This window comes from Carassius carassius, chromosome 8, assembly GCF_963082965.1.
Source record: "Carassius carassius chromosome 8, fCarCar2.1, whole genome shotgun sequence".
NCBI classification, from domain to species: Eukaryota; Metazoa; Chordata; class Actinopteri; order Cypriniformes; family Cyprinidae; genus Carassius; species Carassius carassius.
The window spans coordinates 3,328,189-3,346,137 of NC_081762.1; the positions used below are offsets into that span (position 1 = coordinate 3,328,189).

General features: G+C 33.7%; 4 protein-coding genes across 12 annotated transcripts in view; 2 read left to right on the forward strand and 2 right to left on the reverse strand.

Moving 5' to 3' along the window:
* Nucleotides 1–511: 511 nt before the first annotated feature.
* Nucleotides 512–2,078, reverse strand: LOC132144616 (small nuclear ribonucleoprotein Sm D1-like). 2 transcript variants are annotated; one of them, XM_059555179.1, is made up of 4 exons: nt 1,924–2,078; nt 1,241–1,317; nt 934–1,125; nt 512–836 (listed from the first exon to the last, which is right to left on the reverse strand). In XM_059555179.1, the coding sequence occupies exons 1-4, from the start codon at nt 1,935–1,937 to the stop codon at nt 754–756; spliced, it is 366 nt and encodes a 121-aa protein (XP_059411162.1). In that variant the 5' UTR covers nt 1,938–2,078; the 3' UTR covers nt 512–753. The 2 variants fall into 2 exon arrangements, with proteins under 2 accessions (XP_059411162.1, XP_059411161.1); XM_059555178.1 differs by lacking the exon at nt 1,924–2,078 and adding an exon at nt 1,719–1,801.
* A 523-nt stretch (nt 2,079–2,601) lies between these two features.
* LOC132144987 (lipid scramblase CLPTM1L-like) lies at nt 2,602–10,245 on the forward strand. The gene is made up of 17 exons (XM_059555631.1): nt 2,602–3,086; nt 4,226–4,320; nt 4,467–4,656; nt 4,735–4,883; nt 4,982–5,060; nt 5,147–5,264; nt 6,003–6,097; nt 6,210–6,294; nt 7,613–7,716; nt 7,843–7,908; nt 7,989–8,039; nt 8,124–8,206; nt 8,297–8,331; nt 8,424–8,479; nt 8,561–8,605; nt 9,518–9,633; nt 9,716–10,245. Exons 1-17 carry the CDS (start codon nt 2,922–2,924, stop codon nt 9,798–9,800), a joined length of 1,617 nt encoding a protein of 538 aa, XP_059411614.1. The 5' UTR covers nt 2,602–2,921; the 3' UTR covers nt 9,801–10,245.
* A 436-nt stretch (nt 10,246–10,681) lies between these two features.
* Nucleotides 10,682–11,951, forward strand: LOC132144618 (large ribosomal subunit protein P1-like). Its single transcript, XM_059555180.1, has 4 exons — nt 10,682–10,900; nt 11,474–11,548; nt 11,641–11,749; nt 11,837–11,951. The coding sequence occupies exons 1-4, from the start codon at nt 10,829–10,831 to the stop codon at nt 11,917–11,919; spliced, it is 339 nt and encodes a 112-aa protein (XP_059411163.1). The 5' UTR covers nt 10,682–10,828; the 3' UTR covers nt 11,920–11,951.
* A 1,321-nt stretch (nt 11,952–13,272) lies between these two features.
* The window catches only part of LOC132144988 (focal adhesion kinase 1-like), an 82,024-nt gene continuing 77,347 nt past the window's right edge, over nt 13,273–17,949 (reverse strand). For 5 of the 8 annotated variants that reach the window (XM_059555638.1, XM_059555639.1, XM_059555636.1 and 2 more), the window contains 3 exons: nt 15,415–15,576; nt 15,246–15,326; nt 13,273–14,062 (listed from right to left, as the gene is read on the reverse strand). In XM_059555638.1, the coding sequence (XP_059411621.1) occupies nt 13,817–14,062; nt 15,246–15,326; nt 15,415–15,576 (489 nt within the window). In that variant the 3' untranslated portion in view covers nt 13,273–13,816. The remainder of the gene's footprint in view (nt 14,063–15,245; nt 15,327–15,414; nt 15,577–17,949) is intronic. The other 3 variants (XM_059555633.1, XM_059555637.1, XM_059555635.1) reach the window with 1 other exon arrangement.

Here is a 17,949-nt window from a genome sequence, read left to right on the forward strand (position 1 = left end):
AACCATGGTGGTTAAGTTGCAGTTACCATGACTACAAGAACCATGATTTTGAGGTTATTCTTGTTAAAACCATGGCTAATGTTCATAAGGGAACCTGGAAACACAGAGAGAATATCGGATGTGGTGGTGAAATTATTTCTGACATGAAAACTCGTTATTAACATCAAAAGCCATAAAAGTTTCACGGGATTATAAATGTGCCTGAAGGTAATGCACGGCTTAAAGGTTTTTTACAATTTATTTTAATAAATGTATGAGGTGTGCATAGTAGTTGACACCTAAATGAACACTTTAGTTATTTTTATGACTGCAAGTCATTCTCCTCAAATGCTATTGAGCTTTAAAAGCGCTATATAAATAAAGGTGACTTGACTTAAGTGAGCAATAAACTGAAAAGATAAACTGGTATTGTGGTCTAAATTATTTTTTTAAATAAAATAAACAGTAATGTTAGCAGACGCAAGCCATTATCGCTTAAAAAGTGACATCCTTCGGCAAAGAACTACACAAGTTAAATCAAGCAGTTTATTGACATGAATGTAGAAAAACAACCAGACACCATTGCAGAAACATCACTGCCTTATGATTAGTACAAACAGCTCAGCAGCTAAACAAAACTCAAAATCAGTTTTCAAAAGAAATGAATTTAAATGTACAAAATTCAAACAATTGAGAATCAAAATATTTTCTAAATGAAAAGAAATCGAAACAAATGCTGTACAAAGCACACAAATGTACAGTGGCTTGCGACGTTCATCTCCTCGGGCCGCCGCGTCCACGTCCTCTTCCTCTGCCACGACCCCGTCCTCTTCCTCGCCCCCCGCCACGGCCAGCCACTGCAACACAGAGAGGGAAACAAACCAACATTTTCACAATCAATCACGCTGTGTATCAATATCATGTTGGGTTTCGATCGTATTCTCCAGCACTCACCAGCCTCTCTCTTCTTCGACTTGACCTTGGGCTCGATGTCGACCAGCAGCGTGTCCAGAGGAAGACTGTCGGGCAGGATGAAGTAGCGGATGTTGTTGCCACGGATACTGAGAGACTCCAGCTGAGTGGGCTCTCTGTTCTTGAGGGTCATCTTCACAGCTTTGAGGTGAGTGTTCATACTGACATCCACACCTGTGTACAGGAATAAAAGAGAGCACAGACAGCTGTCAGTTTGAGAATTACTCAATTAACTACACTTCCGGCAGATACTTTGACATACTAGATTATTATTATTAATCATAGTGACCTGTAATGGTGCCGTGGACCTGTGTGCCATTCTTCAGTTCAATGGTGACGGTTTCATGACTCAGTTTCATCAAAAACCTGCAAGATCACAATCACAATTACTGAAGCACTCATCATGCTTAGAAATAACCTTAGAGCAGCAGAAATATAACAAAGAACGCATTTGGTCAAATTTATTACACACAGGCTTCATTGTTTTGTGTCTGTAGAAATCCCATAACTAGCAATATTAAACAGAAATCTGAAATTGTACTTAAAACCTCGTAATTTGGTTTTAATTGTATAATATTTCCATGGTAACATTAATTTCAAATATATATGCATGCGTTTTGCAGATTTTATTTGTAGTAACAAGCAAACAGAAAGTAACTAACGTTAGCATTAAACTTGATTGTGTTGCTGCATTTGTTTGTTTTAAAGCCCAGCATCTACAAACTAATGTTTTAAATGCATAAATGGTGTCTAAAACCAGCACTTACATGTTAAAAAATAAACAAGTGCATTTAAAACAAGACAATAAAGAGAAGACGGCCCCAAACACATACATTCAGGTTCATTCATTCATTCCCGCCTGCTGTAGCTAACAGCTAACAGACAATCTAACTCCATCCGTTAAAATGCATCATGTAGCGCTGCGGGTAATTAGTGCATATTGATTAAATAATACATATAGATGTTTATTACCTGACGAGTTTCATGATGGCGGTGGATTTTAAGGGTAAATCCTCCACCGAAATGAGAAAAAATTGTAGCGCAAAACGACAAAAAAGCGTTTGACGCTACTGCAGCAATGAGGGTTTATAACTTCCTGTGCAGAACGGAAGTAGAACCCCTGACAACGCAGAAACATCACAAGAATATTTTCACATGTAGAAGATACATTAAAAATATTTACCTTTATTTAATTAATGTATCTTTAATAGTAAATAAACGTTGGGTAAATAAAAGCAAAATATTTTTAGTCTTCTGTCCCACCTCTAGACTACAGATCTCCAAAGACGTGTAAAAATAAATGTTTTCTTTTCATTTATTAAAAACAGCAATATTAATTGATATTTTAAAAAATATATATTAATAAAATATTTCATATTTAAGAAGTATGTTTAATATCAAATAAACGTTTGCGTAAACAAAAATGTAGTTAAAATTGCGTTTATCATATTTTGATTATGATAATACGTTTAAAAGTGTTTATATCCACGGCTGGGTTAAATGTGTGACGATAGATATATTTTTTAAAATGTTTAACAGAGCTTGCAGTTCTTCTTATTTGGCCAAAACAGCGACATTAAAAGGTTGAAGAAAACAAATCTGGCAACCCACCAACGAACGATACAAGAAAAATAAGAAATCTGGCAACCCTTGTGACAGGAAGTGAATCCCGAAAGTAAGCGCTCATTGAAACATCACGTCAAAAGCGAATCGAGCGTCAAATTAAAGGAATTAAACGCGTACGCTTCATCATGAGGAATCATCATCGATTACTTTAATGGGAATATCAGAGGATGCTGCAGTAGTCAGACATGAGAATATCAGTGTGAGGTGTTTTAAACGATGTTGCTGCGCGGGTTTAGACTGACGTGTGTGCATCAGGTTTGATTGACAGCTGAGCTCCTCTCTCGTCTCTTCTCCACGTCTGTCCTACGAGCAGCATGTTCTGCTCGTGTGTGTGATGCAGTAAGATGTTTCCTAAGACCTCTGCGACGAGTCTGATCGTGGGGGTCTTTCTCCTGTATGTGCTGCACACGTGCTGGGTCATGTTCGGGATCGTGTACACCAAACCCTGCGAGAAACCCCAGAGTGACAGCTGCATCTCTCCTTACCTGGCCGGGAGACCTCGTCTGCAGGTGAGTGGACAGATACTGCTGCTTCTCGAACACTGCATGTCAAACCAGGACCAGGGCTTTATAAAGCGATATGTTGCTACATATAACGATCAAAGACTATTTATTTGATTTTGGCACATTAGCACAGGGATTTTCAGTCTCTTAGATGCCACGGATCCCCAAATATGATCTTCCTTTTCTACAATTTAAAATGCATCTGTATAGTTTCCTTCGTAAAGACAATTTAGATTAAAAAAAAAAATTCAATCTCCAAGTTAATAATTTTTTTCTTACTCATTATGGCACTGGACTATATACTTACTATTATTTCCTTGCTCACCTTCTTATTAATTATGCACAATCTTATATATAAGATATAGATAAATTAAAAAAAAAAAAATGATTAAAATTATATATATATATATATATATATATATATATATATATATATATATATATATATATATATATTAATCCAATTTTAATTTTTTCTATTTATCTATATCTTAATACATTTTAATCAATGTTTATTTTTTGTCTTTTAAATTTAATCTAGTTTTTATTTATTTGTCTATATTTTTTATTTATTGTAATCTAATATTTAGTTATAACATTTCATAAATAATAATTTTTATTGATTGATATATTTTGATCTACTTTTATTTATTCATCAATTTATTTCTTTTTCACTTAACTCATATTTATAAGTTTTTATCTGTTTTATGTATTCATCTATTTATTTATTCATCTTCTTTTTCTATATATTTGTTTATTTAAATCTCATTTGTCGATGTATTTATTGTAATCTCATGTTTATCTGTTTAGTTATAATATAAATAGTTATATAATTTTTATTTAATTATATTTTAGTTGTTTATTTAAATCTCTTTTTAGCAATTTATTTATTTTAATCTCATTCTTAATGTATTTTAATAAAATTGATTTTATGTCCATTTTTATAAAATGTATTGTTTAGATTTTTTAAACTGTTTATCTCTAAACATTTCCACATTTCGATTACATTAGCAGACATTTATTTAATTTATTAATTTAAATACAAATAATCAACAAAAATACAGTACAAAATGCATACCAGTAATCAATAAAAATATATATAATAATAAATGCAGTAACATGATATTTTGGATGTGTGTTTTTAGCTAAGCGTCTACACTGCATTAAGACCCAATGCTGATGGCGGACACAGCCTGATCCACAGAGAGGAAGAGTTTGATGTCAACACCAGGTTTGAAAGGTGATTTAGTAGCTGTAGTATTTAACTAACACACTATATCGCAGTCACTCTGTATTCTCAGTCTGTAGGGCTTCATTTGTGTCAATTATAGGCAACTATCACAAACCAGATCTGCTCTCTCACATCTGTACGTCTGTCTTCTCAAGGTTAGTCAATGTGTCTGTGCCGAAGAAGACCCGCAAGAACGGCACGCTGTATGCCATGGTGTTCCTGCATCAGGCAGGAGTCTCTCCGTGGCAGGATCCTCACCAGGTGCATCTAGTCACACAGCTGACCACATACATGCTGCCCAAACCTCCGGAGATCAGCCTGATCACGGGGCAGGACGAGCCGCAGGTGCGCTGAAGCCCACGTCCTGCATCTGAACAAGCTTTGTTTTCATGCTCCTGTAAACCCAATCTGATGTGTCCTCAGAAACCGGAGCAGCTAAAGCAAAGCAGCGGCTCGGAGCAGGACCGGCCCGTTTCTCACTGGCGTTCCCGTCTGACCGTGAACGTGGTGTCTGAGAACTTCCTGTTTGATCGAGAGGCTCTTCCTGGAGACGTGCACCGCTACATGAAAGTGTGAGTCACATCACACCTGACCTCTGCAGTGACCTTAGTCCATTAAAGGGATAAAGCAATAAATCGACCCTCCTCTCCTTTACGTTCCTGTCCTGCAGATATCAGAGCGGGAAGAAGATGGTTTACCTGCCGCTGCTGTTTGTAGATGAGCTGAGCAACCGAGTGAAGGATTTAATGGTGCTGCTGCTTCTCTAATTCTCTGCTCTCTCAGTGTTTCTCCTCACAGAGTCATAATGTGTTTCGTTTGACACGTGTTCCTGCAGGAGATCAACAGCAGCACCACTGAGCTGCCTCTGACCATCTCATATGACTCCATCGCTCTCGGGAAACTGCGCTTCTGGATCCACATGCAGGACGCCGTTTATTCACTTCAGCAGTTCGGTAAGAATCTGACGATTCCTGAGTCATTCAAGTCAAGGTTAAATGGATTTAATTTCAAATTAAGAACACAGAGATTTTGTTTATTTATGTGTATTATTACTATTACTGGCAAAAACTTGTACAATATTTATATATAAAAAAGAGAGATAGAGAGAGAGAGGGGATTTTTACAACCATAAAATAAGAAAAATATTAGCTGATTAATTGCATTGCAAGTGGTTCATGCATATAAGTGAAAGTATTAATATTTCTTATTCATTTAGATACATTTTATGTCCATTAAGTAATATAGTTCATTCAGTTAATGGTTTTGGATTGCTATTAAATAATTAATTTATATAAATCATTATATACAGTAAATAATATATAATTATAATTTTTATTATATAAATGGATATTAATAATATTTATAATTTTAAATGAATATTATATGAATATAATAAATATTAAATTGTAATCTGTACTTATTTAGACATTTTTTGTTGTGCATGCTTTTTTTTGTTGCTTTTTTTTATATAATTAAAACAATAAGCCATGAAGAATTTATGTCTCTCTCTCATATATATATATATATATAATGTCTGCAATTGCAATATGAAATTAAATGCAATAATTATTATTTTTTAAGAAAACTGTATTTCCGTCAAGTAGTGTAGTTCATTCAGTGAACTGTTTTGGACTGCTAAACACTATACTGAAAATATAATATTAATTTAATATTATTTCTTTGCGCTCTAGGCTTCACTGAAAAGGATGCTGATGAAATCAAGGGGATATTTGTGGACACCAATCTATATTTCCTCGCACTCACCTTTTTTGTTGCCGCCTTCCATGTAAGTGTGTGTTTTACACAGAGATTCATCATATTGTGTTAACGCTGGTCATGGAGCAGATGCTGACGGGATTTATATTTCACTGCTTTACAAATATTGCTGTTTCTTCCAGCTTTTGTTTGATTTTCTTGCTTTCAAAAACGACATCAGTTTCTGGAAACACAAGAAGAGCATGGTTGGGATGTCCAGTAAAGCAGGTCTGTCAACACCCTTCCTCGTTTACATGCTTCAAATACATGCAAACTATTCTCTATAGAAGTGAAAGACTGTTTTGTGTTCGTGGAGATATGGTCAAATGAGCAACCATCACACGAGAGAAACTCACAAAATGCAATGGAATTTTATCATGTATTATAATCAGGGTTCAATTAATTAATTGCCATTTAAAATTAAAATAAATGTTAACTTTAATATATATATATATATATATATAAGTATAAATTAAATGTAGTTTATTTCAGATAGTGATCATGTCAACATTTCAAAAATAAATGTTGTATAACTTCAAATGCTAAAATAATAAAAACTATATATAGCTACTAAAATAAAATAAAAATGAAAAAACAGAACAAAATTACTAAATAAGAACAGAAATTGTAAAAATACAAACAAATTCAAATTAATCAAAAATATATTTAAAATAGCATTTCAATAATAATAAAATATCACTGATATTGTTTTTTTATAATGTATAAATGATTATGATACTGAATGCAAATTACTTTCAGTGTTTTAAATTTTTACATTTCTTGTGAAATTTAAATTAAAGAGGGTAAACTGTTATTTATAAATATAAACTATATAAATTATTGTAAATAAATATTTTATAATGATAATATATGTGACCCTGGAGCACAAAAGCAGTCTGAAGTCTCCGGGGTATATTTGTAGCAATAGACAAAAATACACTGAATGAGTCAAAATTATAGATTTTTCTTTTATGCCAAAAATCATTAGGATATTAAGTAAAGATCATGTTCCATGAAGATATTTTGTAAATTTCCTACCAAAAATATATCAAAACTTAATTTTTGATTAGTAATATGCATTGCTAAGAATTAATTTGGACAACTTTAAAGATGATTTTCTCAATATTTAGATTTTTCTGCACCCTCAGACTCCAGATTTTCAAATAGTTGCATCTCATCCAAATATTGTCTGATCCTAACAAACCATACATCACTGAAAGCTTAATTATTCAGATTTCAGATGATGTTTAAATCTCAATTCCAAGAAAGTAACCCTTCTGACTGGTTTTGTGCTCCAGGGTCACATATTTTAAGTTGAATTTTAATAAAGTGCATTATCTTCTAAGTATATACAGTTCCAAATATAGCTTCATTATTTTTTATATTTACATTTTATTTATAAATGTGGGAAATAATTCGATATGGTTGCATAGCTTAACATAATAAAGGGCAAATGATTCATCCAAAGTAGTTTGCATGCATCAGATATGCTAGATCTGACGTGTGTGTGTGTGTGTGTGTGTGTGTGTGTGTGTGTGTGTGTCAGTGCTCTGGAGGTGTTTCAGCACCATCGTGATCTTCCTCTATCTGTGGGATGAGCAGACCAGTCTTCTGGTTCTGGTTCCTGCTGGGATCGGCTCTCTGATCGAGGTACACTCACACTCCTGTTCTTGTGTTATTAGTCGTCTGTGCTGCAGACATAAGTGGACATAATGAACATCCACCTGCACTTTTGTCTTTGTTTTTCTGACCGCCTGCTCTCTTCTTGTTGTTCAGGTGTGGAAAGTGAAGAAAGCGTTTAAAATCCACGTCATATGGAGGGGCTTGACTCCTACATTCCTGGTAAACTCTTTGTGGATTTATTACTAATAGTTAACAGTGGTTATTCTCTGACTATATATTGTTTGTGGTCTATCCTTCAGTTCGGGAAGCTGGATGAATCAGAGAAACGAACAGAGGAATATGACACACTGGTGAGTGTCAAACCGCAGTCTTCTGATGATGTTTAGAGATGTGCTGTATCTAAAGATTAATCTGAATGTTGTCGGTCTGAGCAGGCGATGAAGTATCTGTCCTATCTGCTCTATCCTCTGTGTATCGGCGGAGCCGTTTACTCTCTTGTGTTTGTCAAGTACAAAAGGTAAAACAGAGTATTAAACACTTTCTTTTTGTGGCTGTTGAAAAAGTTATCTGAATTGCACTGATGAATGTATTTGTTGTGTTTGAACAGCTGGTACTCCTGGATTATTAACAGTTTTGTCAATGGTACGTATCTCTTTGTAGCTTTCTCTGACTGATTCATTCATTTAGACACATTGACGATGGAAATGTAATTGATCGTTGTTGTTCTGATTCAGGGGTGTATGCCTTTGGATTCCTCTTCATGCTGCCTCAACTCTTTGTAAATTACAAGGTTTGTTCAGTCTTAATCACTTCTTGCCTTCAGAATAACGAAGTAATGTTTGATTTAATGATCATGTATTTGTGTTAACAGCTGAAATCAGTCGCTCATCTGCCCTGGAAAGCCTTCATGTACAAGGTGAGAGACGATCACACAGCTCTCTGATGCTGTTTGCATTATTAATGTGTGATATGTGAAGAAACATTATTTGTTTTGGTAGATAATACTGCTTTTAAAGAATCGACATGGCTCTGAATATTTTTTTATAAATAGTCATATATATATATATATATATATATATATATATATATATATATATATATATATATATATAATTTTTTTTTTTTTTTTTTTTAAATATTAAATTATATATACAGTTTATTTTTATTGTTTTGTTCTTAAATTCTTTTTTTTTCCACTTGTGTAGCAATTCTCTATTTTCTATTGTGCGTTATGCATTGATTTAAATAAATGTTTATTATTATTCTTTTAAATAAACCAACATAAAACCCAACAAATTTATAAAGTAATATATTACATTAGCTGTCAGACTCAATTATATATTTTTATATCATATTTTTCTCTTATTCTTTTAATTATTTTGATCTAAAACAACCTAAAATCTAACAAATTAATAAAATAAATAAATATTAGTTGTCATGCTTAATTTTATTCATTTATAAACGATATATAACATGCATAATTTATAAAAATCATATAAAAAAGAAATGATAAAATTATAAATATTTTATATTTATTTGTATTAATTTTGTATTTAATTATTTTAATAATTTGTTTAATGTTTTTCTTTTTCATTTGCAAAGGGTATCAGATGCATGTTATTTTGCAATGTTTCAGTTCTTTAATAAAATAACAAAATCTATCAGTTTAATAAAATGATTTCTCATATTAGTTGTCTGATTTAATAAATTAATTATTGACTGCTAATATTGACAAAATGATTTTTAGATTGTTGCATATTTATAGGTTTGTGTTTCAGTAATGGAGGTCTAGTGTCCTTATCATTTTGACACTTATGTTTCTCAACAGGCTTTTAATACGTTTATCGATGACGTCTTTGCATTCATCATCACGATGCCCACGTCGCATCGGTTAGCGTGTTTCAGAGATGACGTGGTGTTCCTCGTATACCTCTATCAGAGATGGTGAGAAACTATAGTCAAACACTGATCCACAGCTGGTGTTTAGATCATATAGATGTCACATGAGATGTTGATGTGGTTTCAGGCTCTATCCAGTGGATAAAACCAGAGTGAACGAGTATGGCGTGTCTTACGACGAAAAGCCCAAAGGAAAATCCCATAAAGACTGACATCCTCACAACAGAACAGCTCGGCATTATCAGATTCAATAATAAAAGGACAACACTGCATTTGTATCTCTGCTATCAGAGAAATTGAACAGGCTTCTCACTGTTGACTCGACTGGTGGCTATATCTCCTTCAATTATAAGACAAGAAGTAAAACTATGAAAAGCTTGGTTTAATTTTACAGAATGTATTTCCATGGGACCTTTAATTCAGTCTCAGATAGTGTTTTGAAACTAAGACCATATCTCAAGGGTGCCAAAAGACCAGAGTTTCAGATTAAAGATGTGATTTGTTTTGAATTTGGATTCATTTTAGGAACATGACTGTTTGCTTGTGTGTTCAGAGAGAAATATGTATGTTTGTTTTTGTGTTTCATTCCATTAAAAGTGTTTTTGTGATTCAATTGCTTAATTACAGAGGCTTAATTAAACAGTTTATGCCTTCTAACCACCTTCATTTCATTTTTGTGGCTTTTATGCTTTTCAATCATTCATTTCTTACTGTATTAACTATGAACTACTATGAACTAGGATTGAACTATGAACTAAAGTAGTACGGTAAGTGTAAGTATTGTGTATTTTAAATAGAATATGGTAATTTTATAGTATGATGAAATCGCTGCAGCTTAGAGCTTTTTTTAAAGTTTGTAAGACGAATTATTCTTGAATTCATTCATTTTTTATGAACGTTTGATCTTACATTTAGCTTCTTGCACATTTTCCTGTTATATATATATTGATTATTGTATAGATTATTGTATATCTGAATTCAGCGCTCTCATAAACAAAATAATTGACAGAAGAGACGAGCCAATCACAGCTTCCGTTTTCTACGCTGATCCCGCCCACTGAAGTGACGCACAAGGCTATATAATGCATCGCTCCGCCTCCGTTCGGCCTTTTCCGTTCACTGGCATCGCTGTGTTTGGAGGTGCTCGGTTCTTCTCACGAAGCTAAGGCCTTTGAATCCGGCGACTAGCACCGTCAAATTTAGCCATCCACGTCTAAAACCTTAACCCACTGAAAGCACAATGGCATCCGTGTCCGAGCTGGCCTGTATTTACTCCGCTCTCATCCTCCACGATGATGAAGTTACAGTCACGGTGAGTGTGAGGGATTTGAGCCGCGGGAAATGAACATCCGGGACACCGCCACACGGTCTCGTCAGATATGAGCGTTTTACATTTCCATCTAGCTTAGTTTATTATTTGCATGTCTAGTATGGCATTAGAAGCTTAATCTGATGTGTTTCTACGTGAAATCAACAGTTTGAACGCGTTGTGTGGGAAATAGTAACGTAAACTTACAGAAAAGCGCGCGTTTTCTGTGTTATTGTTGGCCTATTTCACGGTCTTTCTCAAGGTAGTTTTAAGTTTTACTTTTGAATACTAAGACTGTATTCATCACCTTGTAACATTTCTGTACCATGATAATGTCACGTTACTGAAGTAACGTTACATTGAGCATCACAATATCGTGGTGTTTGCATGTGATATTATGGTATTATGGACTGTCTGTTATTTACTACTAACGTTGTGTTTTGTTTGACAGTACCATGATTAGTATCTGATATCATCACTATCTTTGTACAGCCACAATATTACTCATTGTGTTAGCAAAGCATCCAGATAGGGTCATGACCTGATGTTTTTGTTCTCTCTTGGTTGTGTTTGCAGGAGGACAAGCTGCTCGCTCTGATCAAGGCAGCTGGTGTGTCCATCGAGCCCTTCTGGCCCGGTCTCTTCGCTAAGGTGCGTGTGTTTCCCAGTCCATGATGGAAACCCTTGAAGATTCATGTTGTAGTGTCTTGATTCTGAGGCGTGATGTCACTTCCTGTGCTCAGGCTCTGGCCAGCGTGGACATCGGGAGTCTGATCTGTAACGTCGGAGCGGGTGGAGGAGCTGCTCCGGCCGCTGTGGCTGCTGCTGCTCCTGCAGGTGGAGACGCTCCAGGTGACGCTCGCTCTCCTTCACATGCTTCCAGGTGATTCAAATACACTGAGACCCACTCTCTGAACTCGTTTTCTGTTTGCCTTTCAGCCAAAGTGGAGGAGAAGAAAGAGGAAAAGAAAGAAGAGTCCGAGGAGTCTGATGACGACATGGGCTTCGGTCTGTTTGACTAAAGCAGCTCTTTTAATAAAAACATTGAAACTCATTACCGTCTGTGTCGTTACTGGGTTAGGGTTATCCCAATTATTCACTTGTCCTAAAGAATCTTACCGTTTGTTTACACGTCTTTAAACCAATGAGACATTAGCATCTCATGTTTTTATGTAAGTTCAAGCACATTTTGGGGCGACTCTTTACAATAAGGATGCATTTGATAGTTACATTAACAAACTTAAAAAAAAAAACATGCATTAATTTTAACTTTGGTATTTAATACACTACTCAAAGGTTGAGTGTTAGTAGCTCAGAGAGCTAACATTGTTAATGAAAATGCAGCTGTTCATAAATACTGTAACGAATATAAATGGCTCATTGTTAACAACGCTTTTAAGACTTTGTTGAACGTTACCATATTTTTTGCTGTGCACCGTTTCATACATGAAACTTTCATGTGGAAACTCAAGTTTCCTTTTATAAAATGTAAAATACATTAATCTTTTGTGTATGAAGTAGTTTAAAAAGTGTAAAAAAAAAAAAAAAGGGGCTGACTACATTAGCAAAATTGTTAAATGTTCAAATCCATGGGTATTGTGCAGTGTTTTGTATATTTTTAAAGTTAGGCTTATAAATAAAACTATCGTATTTTTCGGACTATAAGTCGCACCTGAGTATAAGTCACATCAGTCCAAAAATACGTCATGATGAGGAAAAAAAACAGAAGTCGCACTGGACTGTAAGTCGCATTTATTTAGAACCAAAAGAAAACATTACCGTCTACAGCCGCGAGAGGGTGCTCTATGTCTTCAGTGTAGACTACAGGAGCAGTGAGCAGCATAGAGCGCCCTCTCGCGGCTGTAGATGGTAATGTTTTCTCTTGGTTAATTTCTCTCGGTTCATGTCAAATTAATCTTGATAAATAAGTCGCACCTGACTTTAAGTTGCAGGACCAGCCAAACTATGAAAAAAAAAAGTGCGACTTATAGTCCGGAAAATACGGTATATATTACTGAATAATCAAGAGACTATAATTTTGTCCAACGTGATTATAATATAATTCTTAGCATTTTTCTTAATGCAAAGGGACTTATTTTGATACAAATGTGTTAAATGAAATAATTTATGAAATCTAAAAATAATCATTATGCAATCAAATTTTCTTGGCATCAAATAAATTGAAAATGAAATGAAATATTAAATTTGATCATGATTTTAGACACCTTTATTTCAGAGCATGACTAGAGTTTCTAAAAATCAACAATTATCAACTAAAATACTAAATGAAATAACTAATAAACTGAATCATTCAAACTCAACCCAACCAAAAAAGTTAAATCAGTCCAAAGACGCAAGACCAAGACACGTTCAGATAAAGATAACATTTTATTTGTTAAAAGATCTGTACAGTTGCTTCTTCCTGAGAATAATTTATTAATATCAATGACAAAATGGATTTCACGATTGTTCTGTACACAGAATTCATTCTAGTCCGGCTCACATCAACCCTAGTGTGTGGTAAAAAACAACAACAACATGACATGAGTTACAGAATTACGTCTCTTCAAATGAACTCAGAAGGCAGCTTCGATTATAAGAATTATCAGTATGTGCTCAGATATGTGTCTATATTGGCATTGGAATTTCCCTCTGTTTCATACAATAGCTGTGATTCTTTAAAAACGATCTGTTAAACTTGACTCTGGTTTGGTTTGAGTTTCTCAGAGGATGTTGTTAAAGCACCTTGACCACCGAAGTCTATAAAGTCATCTGTGATGTCGAGAAACCTTTAGGTCACTGGAAAACGAGTTCATTGGGTTCCAGTTGCAGATTCTCCAGCGCTGAGAAAGTTCATTTCTGGATAGAAAAGAAAGCATGCTGCTGCTAGCGGATATAAAGCGCTTCGTCTGCTCTGTCTTATGAAGGTGTATTTGTGTACGGTGAGCTGTGTTGAAGGTCCGGCTGATGGTCCAGCATCTTCAGCCGAGCCTGGTCGATGACGTCTAGCAGGTTCTTGGCGTCGACGGCGAGCGCGTGAGCCGCGGTCAGCATCTGCTTCTTGTAGTCCTGCTGCAGACTGGTCAAGACGTACTGCTGCGCCAGACGCATCTTACTGATGAGCTCCGCCACGTCTGAGTTCAGCAGCTTCTGAGCCATCTCGATCTGACACACACATACACACACACACACACTAGATCAGAAGATACCAGGCTTTAGAACACAGCTGCATGATTCAGACAAACATAACTGCAGTCAACAAAACTAAGCATTGAGGGCTCTGTGCATCATTGTGCTAATATAAAAGCTTGATGGTTTAAACATTTGAAAAAGAATAAATATATATACATATTATTTTAACTTTTGTATTTTTATTTTGTATTGAAATATTACAATATTATTTTGAATGAATACACAACATAATATTAATTATTTAGTGATAATAATAATAATACTAAACTTTTATAACAAAATTGAATAATATTAAATAATACACTATTTATTTATTAATTTATTTATTTTATTATTTAGTCATATTAAGATGTGAATCACATCATATGGTCTAACCCTAAATAAAAAGTTTTTTTGTTTTTTTTTAAACTTTCAACTTTTTTTTTCTCGCCATATATTTTAAATAATAATCAAAAGTTTGATCAGGGGGAAAAATGCATGCATCCTGAATTTACAATATGAAATAGAGAAGCTTGAAGAAATATAATGTAATTAAATAATTACCTTTAATATAAAATTGTATTTATTATTAGTATTATTAATGTGAATTAGTATGGAGATGAAATTCACATTTCAAACTATAGTATGCCTGTACTATAATGGGGCATCCAGTAATCATCTCCAAAATATTTCTAACTAACTAAATAAATAAACGTTTAAGTACGTTTTTTTTTTTTTTCGTTTTTATTATAATTTTTTTCTTCTAAATACTGCTATTTATATTTTATTTTGTTGTGCAGTTTTAGCTTTAGTTCAGTTTCAGTATTTATTCAATTCTAGTTAGGAATTTCAGTTAAATTTAGTTTAGGTCTTAATTTAATTTTGCTTTTTTTTTTATCTAATATTTAAATTTTATTTCAAGCGTTAGGTTTAGTTTTAGTTAATGATAATAACATTGTAGCAAAAACCAGTATATGAAAATATTATATATATATATGTACATAATTCAAAGCAAATAAATAACTTTAAATAACTACATTTATAATTGTATTGTATTGTACAAAAAAAATTGGATTGTTGACTATGAGTTTTGTCCCAAAAGAGACTGGAAAAACATTACTCTGGATAAAGATTTGTTCCTAAAAGAGCACAGATGAGTCCCTGATGTGACTCTGACCTCTCTGTGAGTGCTGGCCGGTAACACCGGGATGGTCTCGTCCACCGTCGCTAGTAAAGTCCTGAGCGCCAGTCCAACATCCTGAGAGGTGACACCAGAGACACCCATCAAACACACATCACACAGAGACAGCCGTCATGAGAGTATCCCAGCATGCCCTGCTCCTGACCTTCACCATGGGCACGTACTCCTCGGGCGGCGCGGGCTGGATGCGGCTGGACATCTCGATCACGGCCCTCACCAGCCCTGTCACGTTCTCATACACCTTATCACTGGAGCGGTCCAGGTTTGCTGTGGGAGGAGGACTGATCTCCTGAGGCTGGATCTGACAGTGAGGACAGCACTGCATCAGTTCACCAGCAGGGGGCGGGAAAACACTCACTGACGACAATCAACCTCCTCCACTGTCCCCATGGATTTCATTCAAACATAGATCAGATTTGATTTATTATGTTTCAGTGATTAAACTGAAAGAGCTACATTAGTCCTTGAAGAACTCAATATTGAAATATTTGCTTTTTATTCATTTTATTTATTTACTAATTTTAATTACTTTTCAAGACTTAAAAAAATATATCACAATTATAAACTTTGCCAAGTTCATTTTTCTTCAGATAAAATTTCATAAACATCATTCGTTAGGATGCTGAGAATTAGTTTGAAGAAAAATGATCAAAGATAAAAGTAAATAAACAAAGATAAAGATAAATAAAAATGATAAGGATACAACTTTTATGAGGATCTAAAATCATCCACAGTTCTCTTGTTTTTATTAATAGTCAGATGAAATGCAGGTAAACAAATACAACATTTAATCTTTTTAGTAAATATTTGTTTTAATTTATTTTTTATGATTTAATTAAAGTAATATAAGTGCTTCATAAATGAAATTATCAGAGTATAATTGATAAATCTAAAATAATTTATGGTCATTTATTAACAGTCACATGACATTTAATGTTTTTGTTTTAGTGAATATTATATTTTGATTGATTTTATTAAAATTATTTGTTTTTTCATGATTAAGTTATTTTTATAAATAATATAATTTATAATATAAATACAACAATTGGAATAAAATAGAAATTTTAAGTGTATGTCATAATTATCATTGATAAATCTATAATCATAGATTTTCTGATTTTTATTAATGGTCACATGCAGGTCAACAAATACAATGTTTTTTTTTTTTTTTAAATAAATAAAAAATTCTAAATTTTTAAATTCTTTATTTGTTTAATTATCATTCTATTTTATAAATAAGTAAAATATAAATAAAATGTTTAGAATAAAATATAACATTTTTTGAAGACTATCATGAAGATTATCATGTACTTTGTGTTCAATTGAAAAAGATTTTTAACAGAAATGATTCCCATGACACACATGCACTGAAAAACATCTATTGTTGACTTTAATCAGATGAGTGTGAGAAGACTAAACACACACACACACACACAGGTCTTACCCTCCAGGGCTACGTGCAACAGTGCATCATAAAGCAGGTGAGCGTGTGTGGTGTGGAGGAGAAGCGGATGCAGGAACACAGAACAAATGATTAATAATGCAAAACAAGCAAACAAACCCAAACTGATAAAGTCATGCAGCTTCAGGTTGAGAGGAGGTGTGATCATGTGATCGTAAAGCAGCGTTCAGCTACAGATGTTTCAGATGTCAGACCACATCCAAACCAAACACCATCTGAGAATCTGCTCTAATACTGACAGAAAAACACTCACCTCTTACAGAACTATGAAAAAAGACTAATGCATATCTCTCCAAAAAATTGGAAAAGTAAAAACAGTAGAGTTTTTAATCATATATTAATATTATATTTAAGTAGTATTAGTATTTCAGATCTGACTCACATCACATGATGTGTTTAGCAGTCGTTTGCAGACAGGTGTGTGAAACAGAAAAACATCTGAAAAACAAGTTCTTCAGTTTCTCTTCTGAGAAAATACGCATTTTTTTTTCTTTCTGCCATCTTTAATCCAGCTGAATATTCAAACGCTTCTCAGGAGAATTGAGAAGAACCTTAAAACAACAGGAAAAATATAAATAATAAATAGATCCAGGCAAAACTGACCTCTTGTATAAGAGCCAGCAAAAAAATAAACAGCTCCCAAAAAAGTATTGGCACACGTGTGTGTGTGTGTGTGTGTGTGTGTGTGTGTGATGGGTCATGACCCCTGTGATGTTATTTTAGTTAACTAAAACTAAAACCAGAAAATAAAAAATTTTTGTTACTTGAATGAAATAAACAAACTTCAATGAAATGTGAAAAAATTTAACTCATTTATTTTATTTCAACTAGTTGGCAAGGCACCATTTCTCATATTATTTTAAATTGTACTTAAATAAATATACACAAATTAAAACAAAAATATAGTAAAATTGGAAAAAATAATAACTAAATTTAAAATGCAAAATCATTGTTTTGTAACTTTCAGGATTTTCTTTTTTTTAGGCCTGAAAATCACAACTATCAACATTACAAATATAAATACATAACCATTCTTATCTCTTGAACGTCTTTAAATTATATATATATTTAATTTCAATGAACAGTAGTGACATAAATGTCTTCAGGATGTATGTGGGTTTTTATTCGCTGAACTTTAGGTGCACTACTGAGTAAGCGTTTGTGCCCTGACCAGTGTGTGTGTGTGTGTGTGTGTGTGTGTGTGGTGGTTTCTCTTGG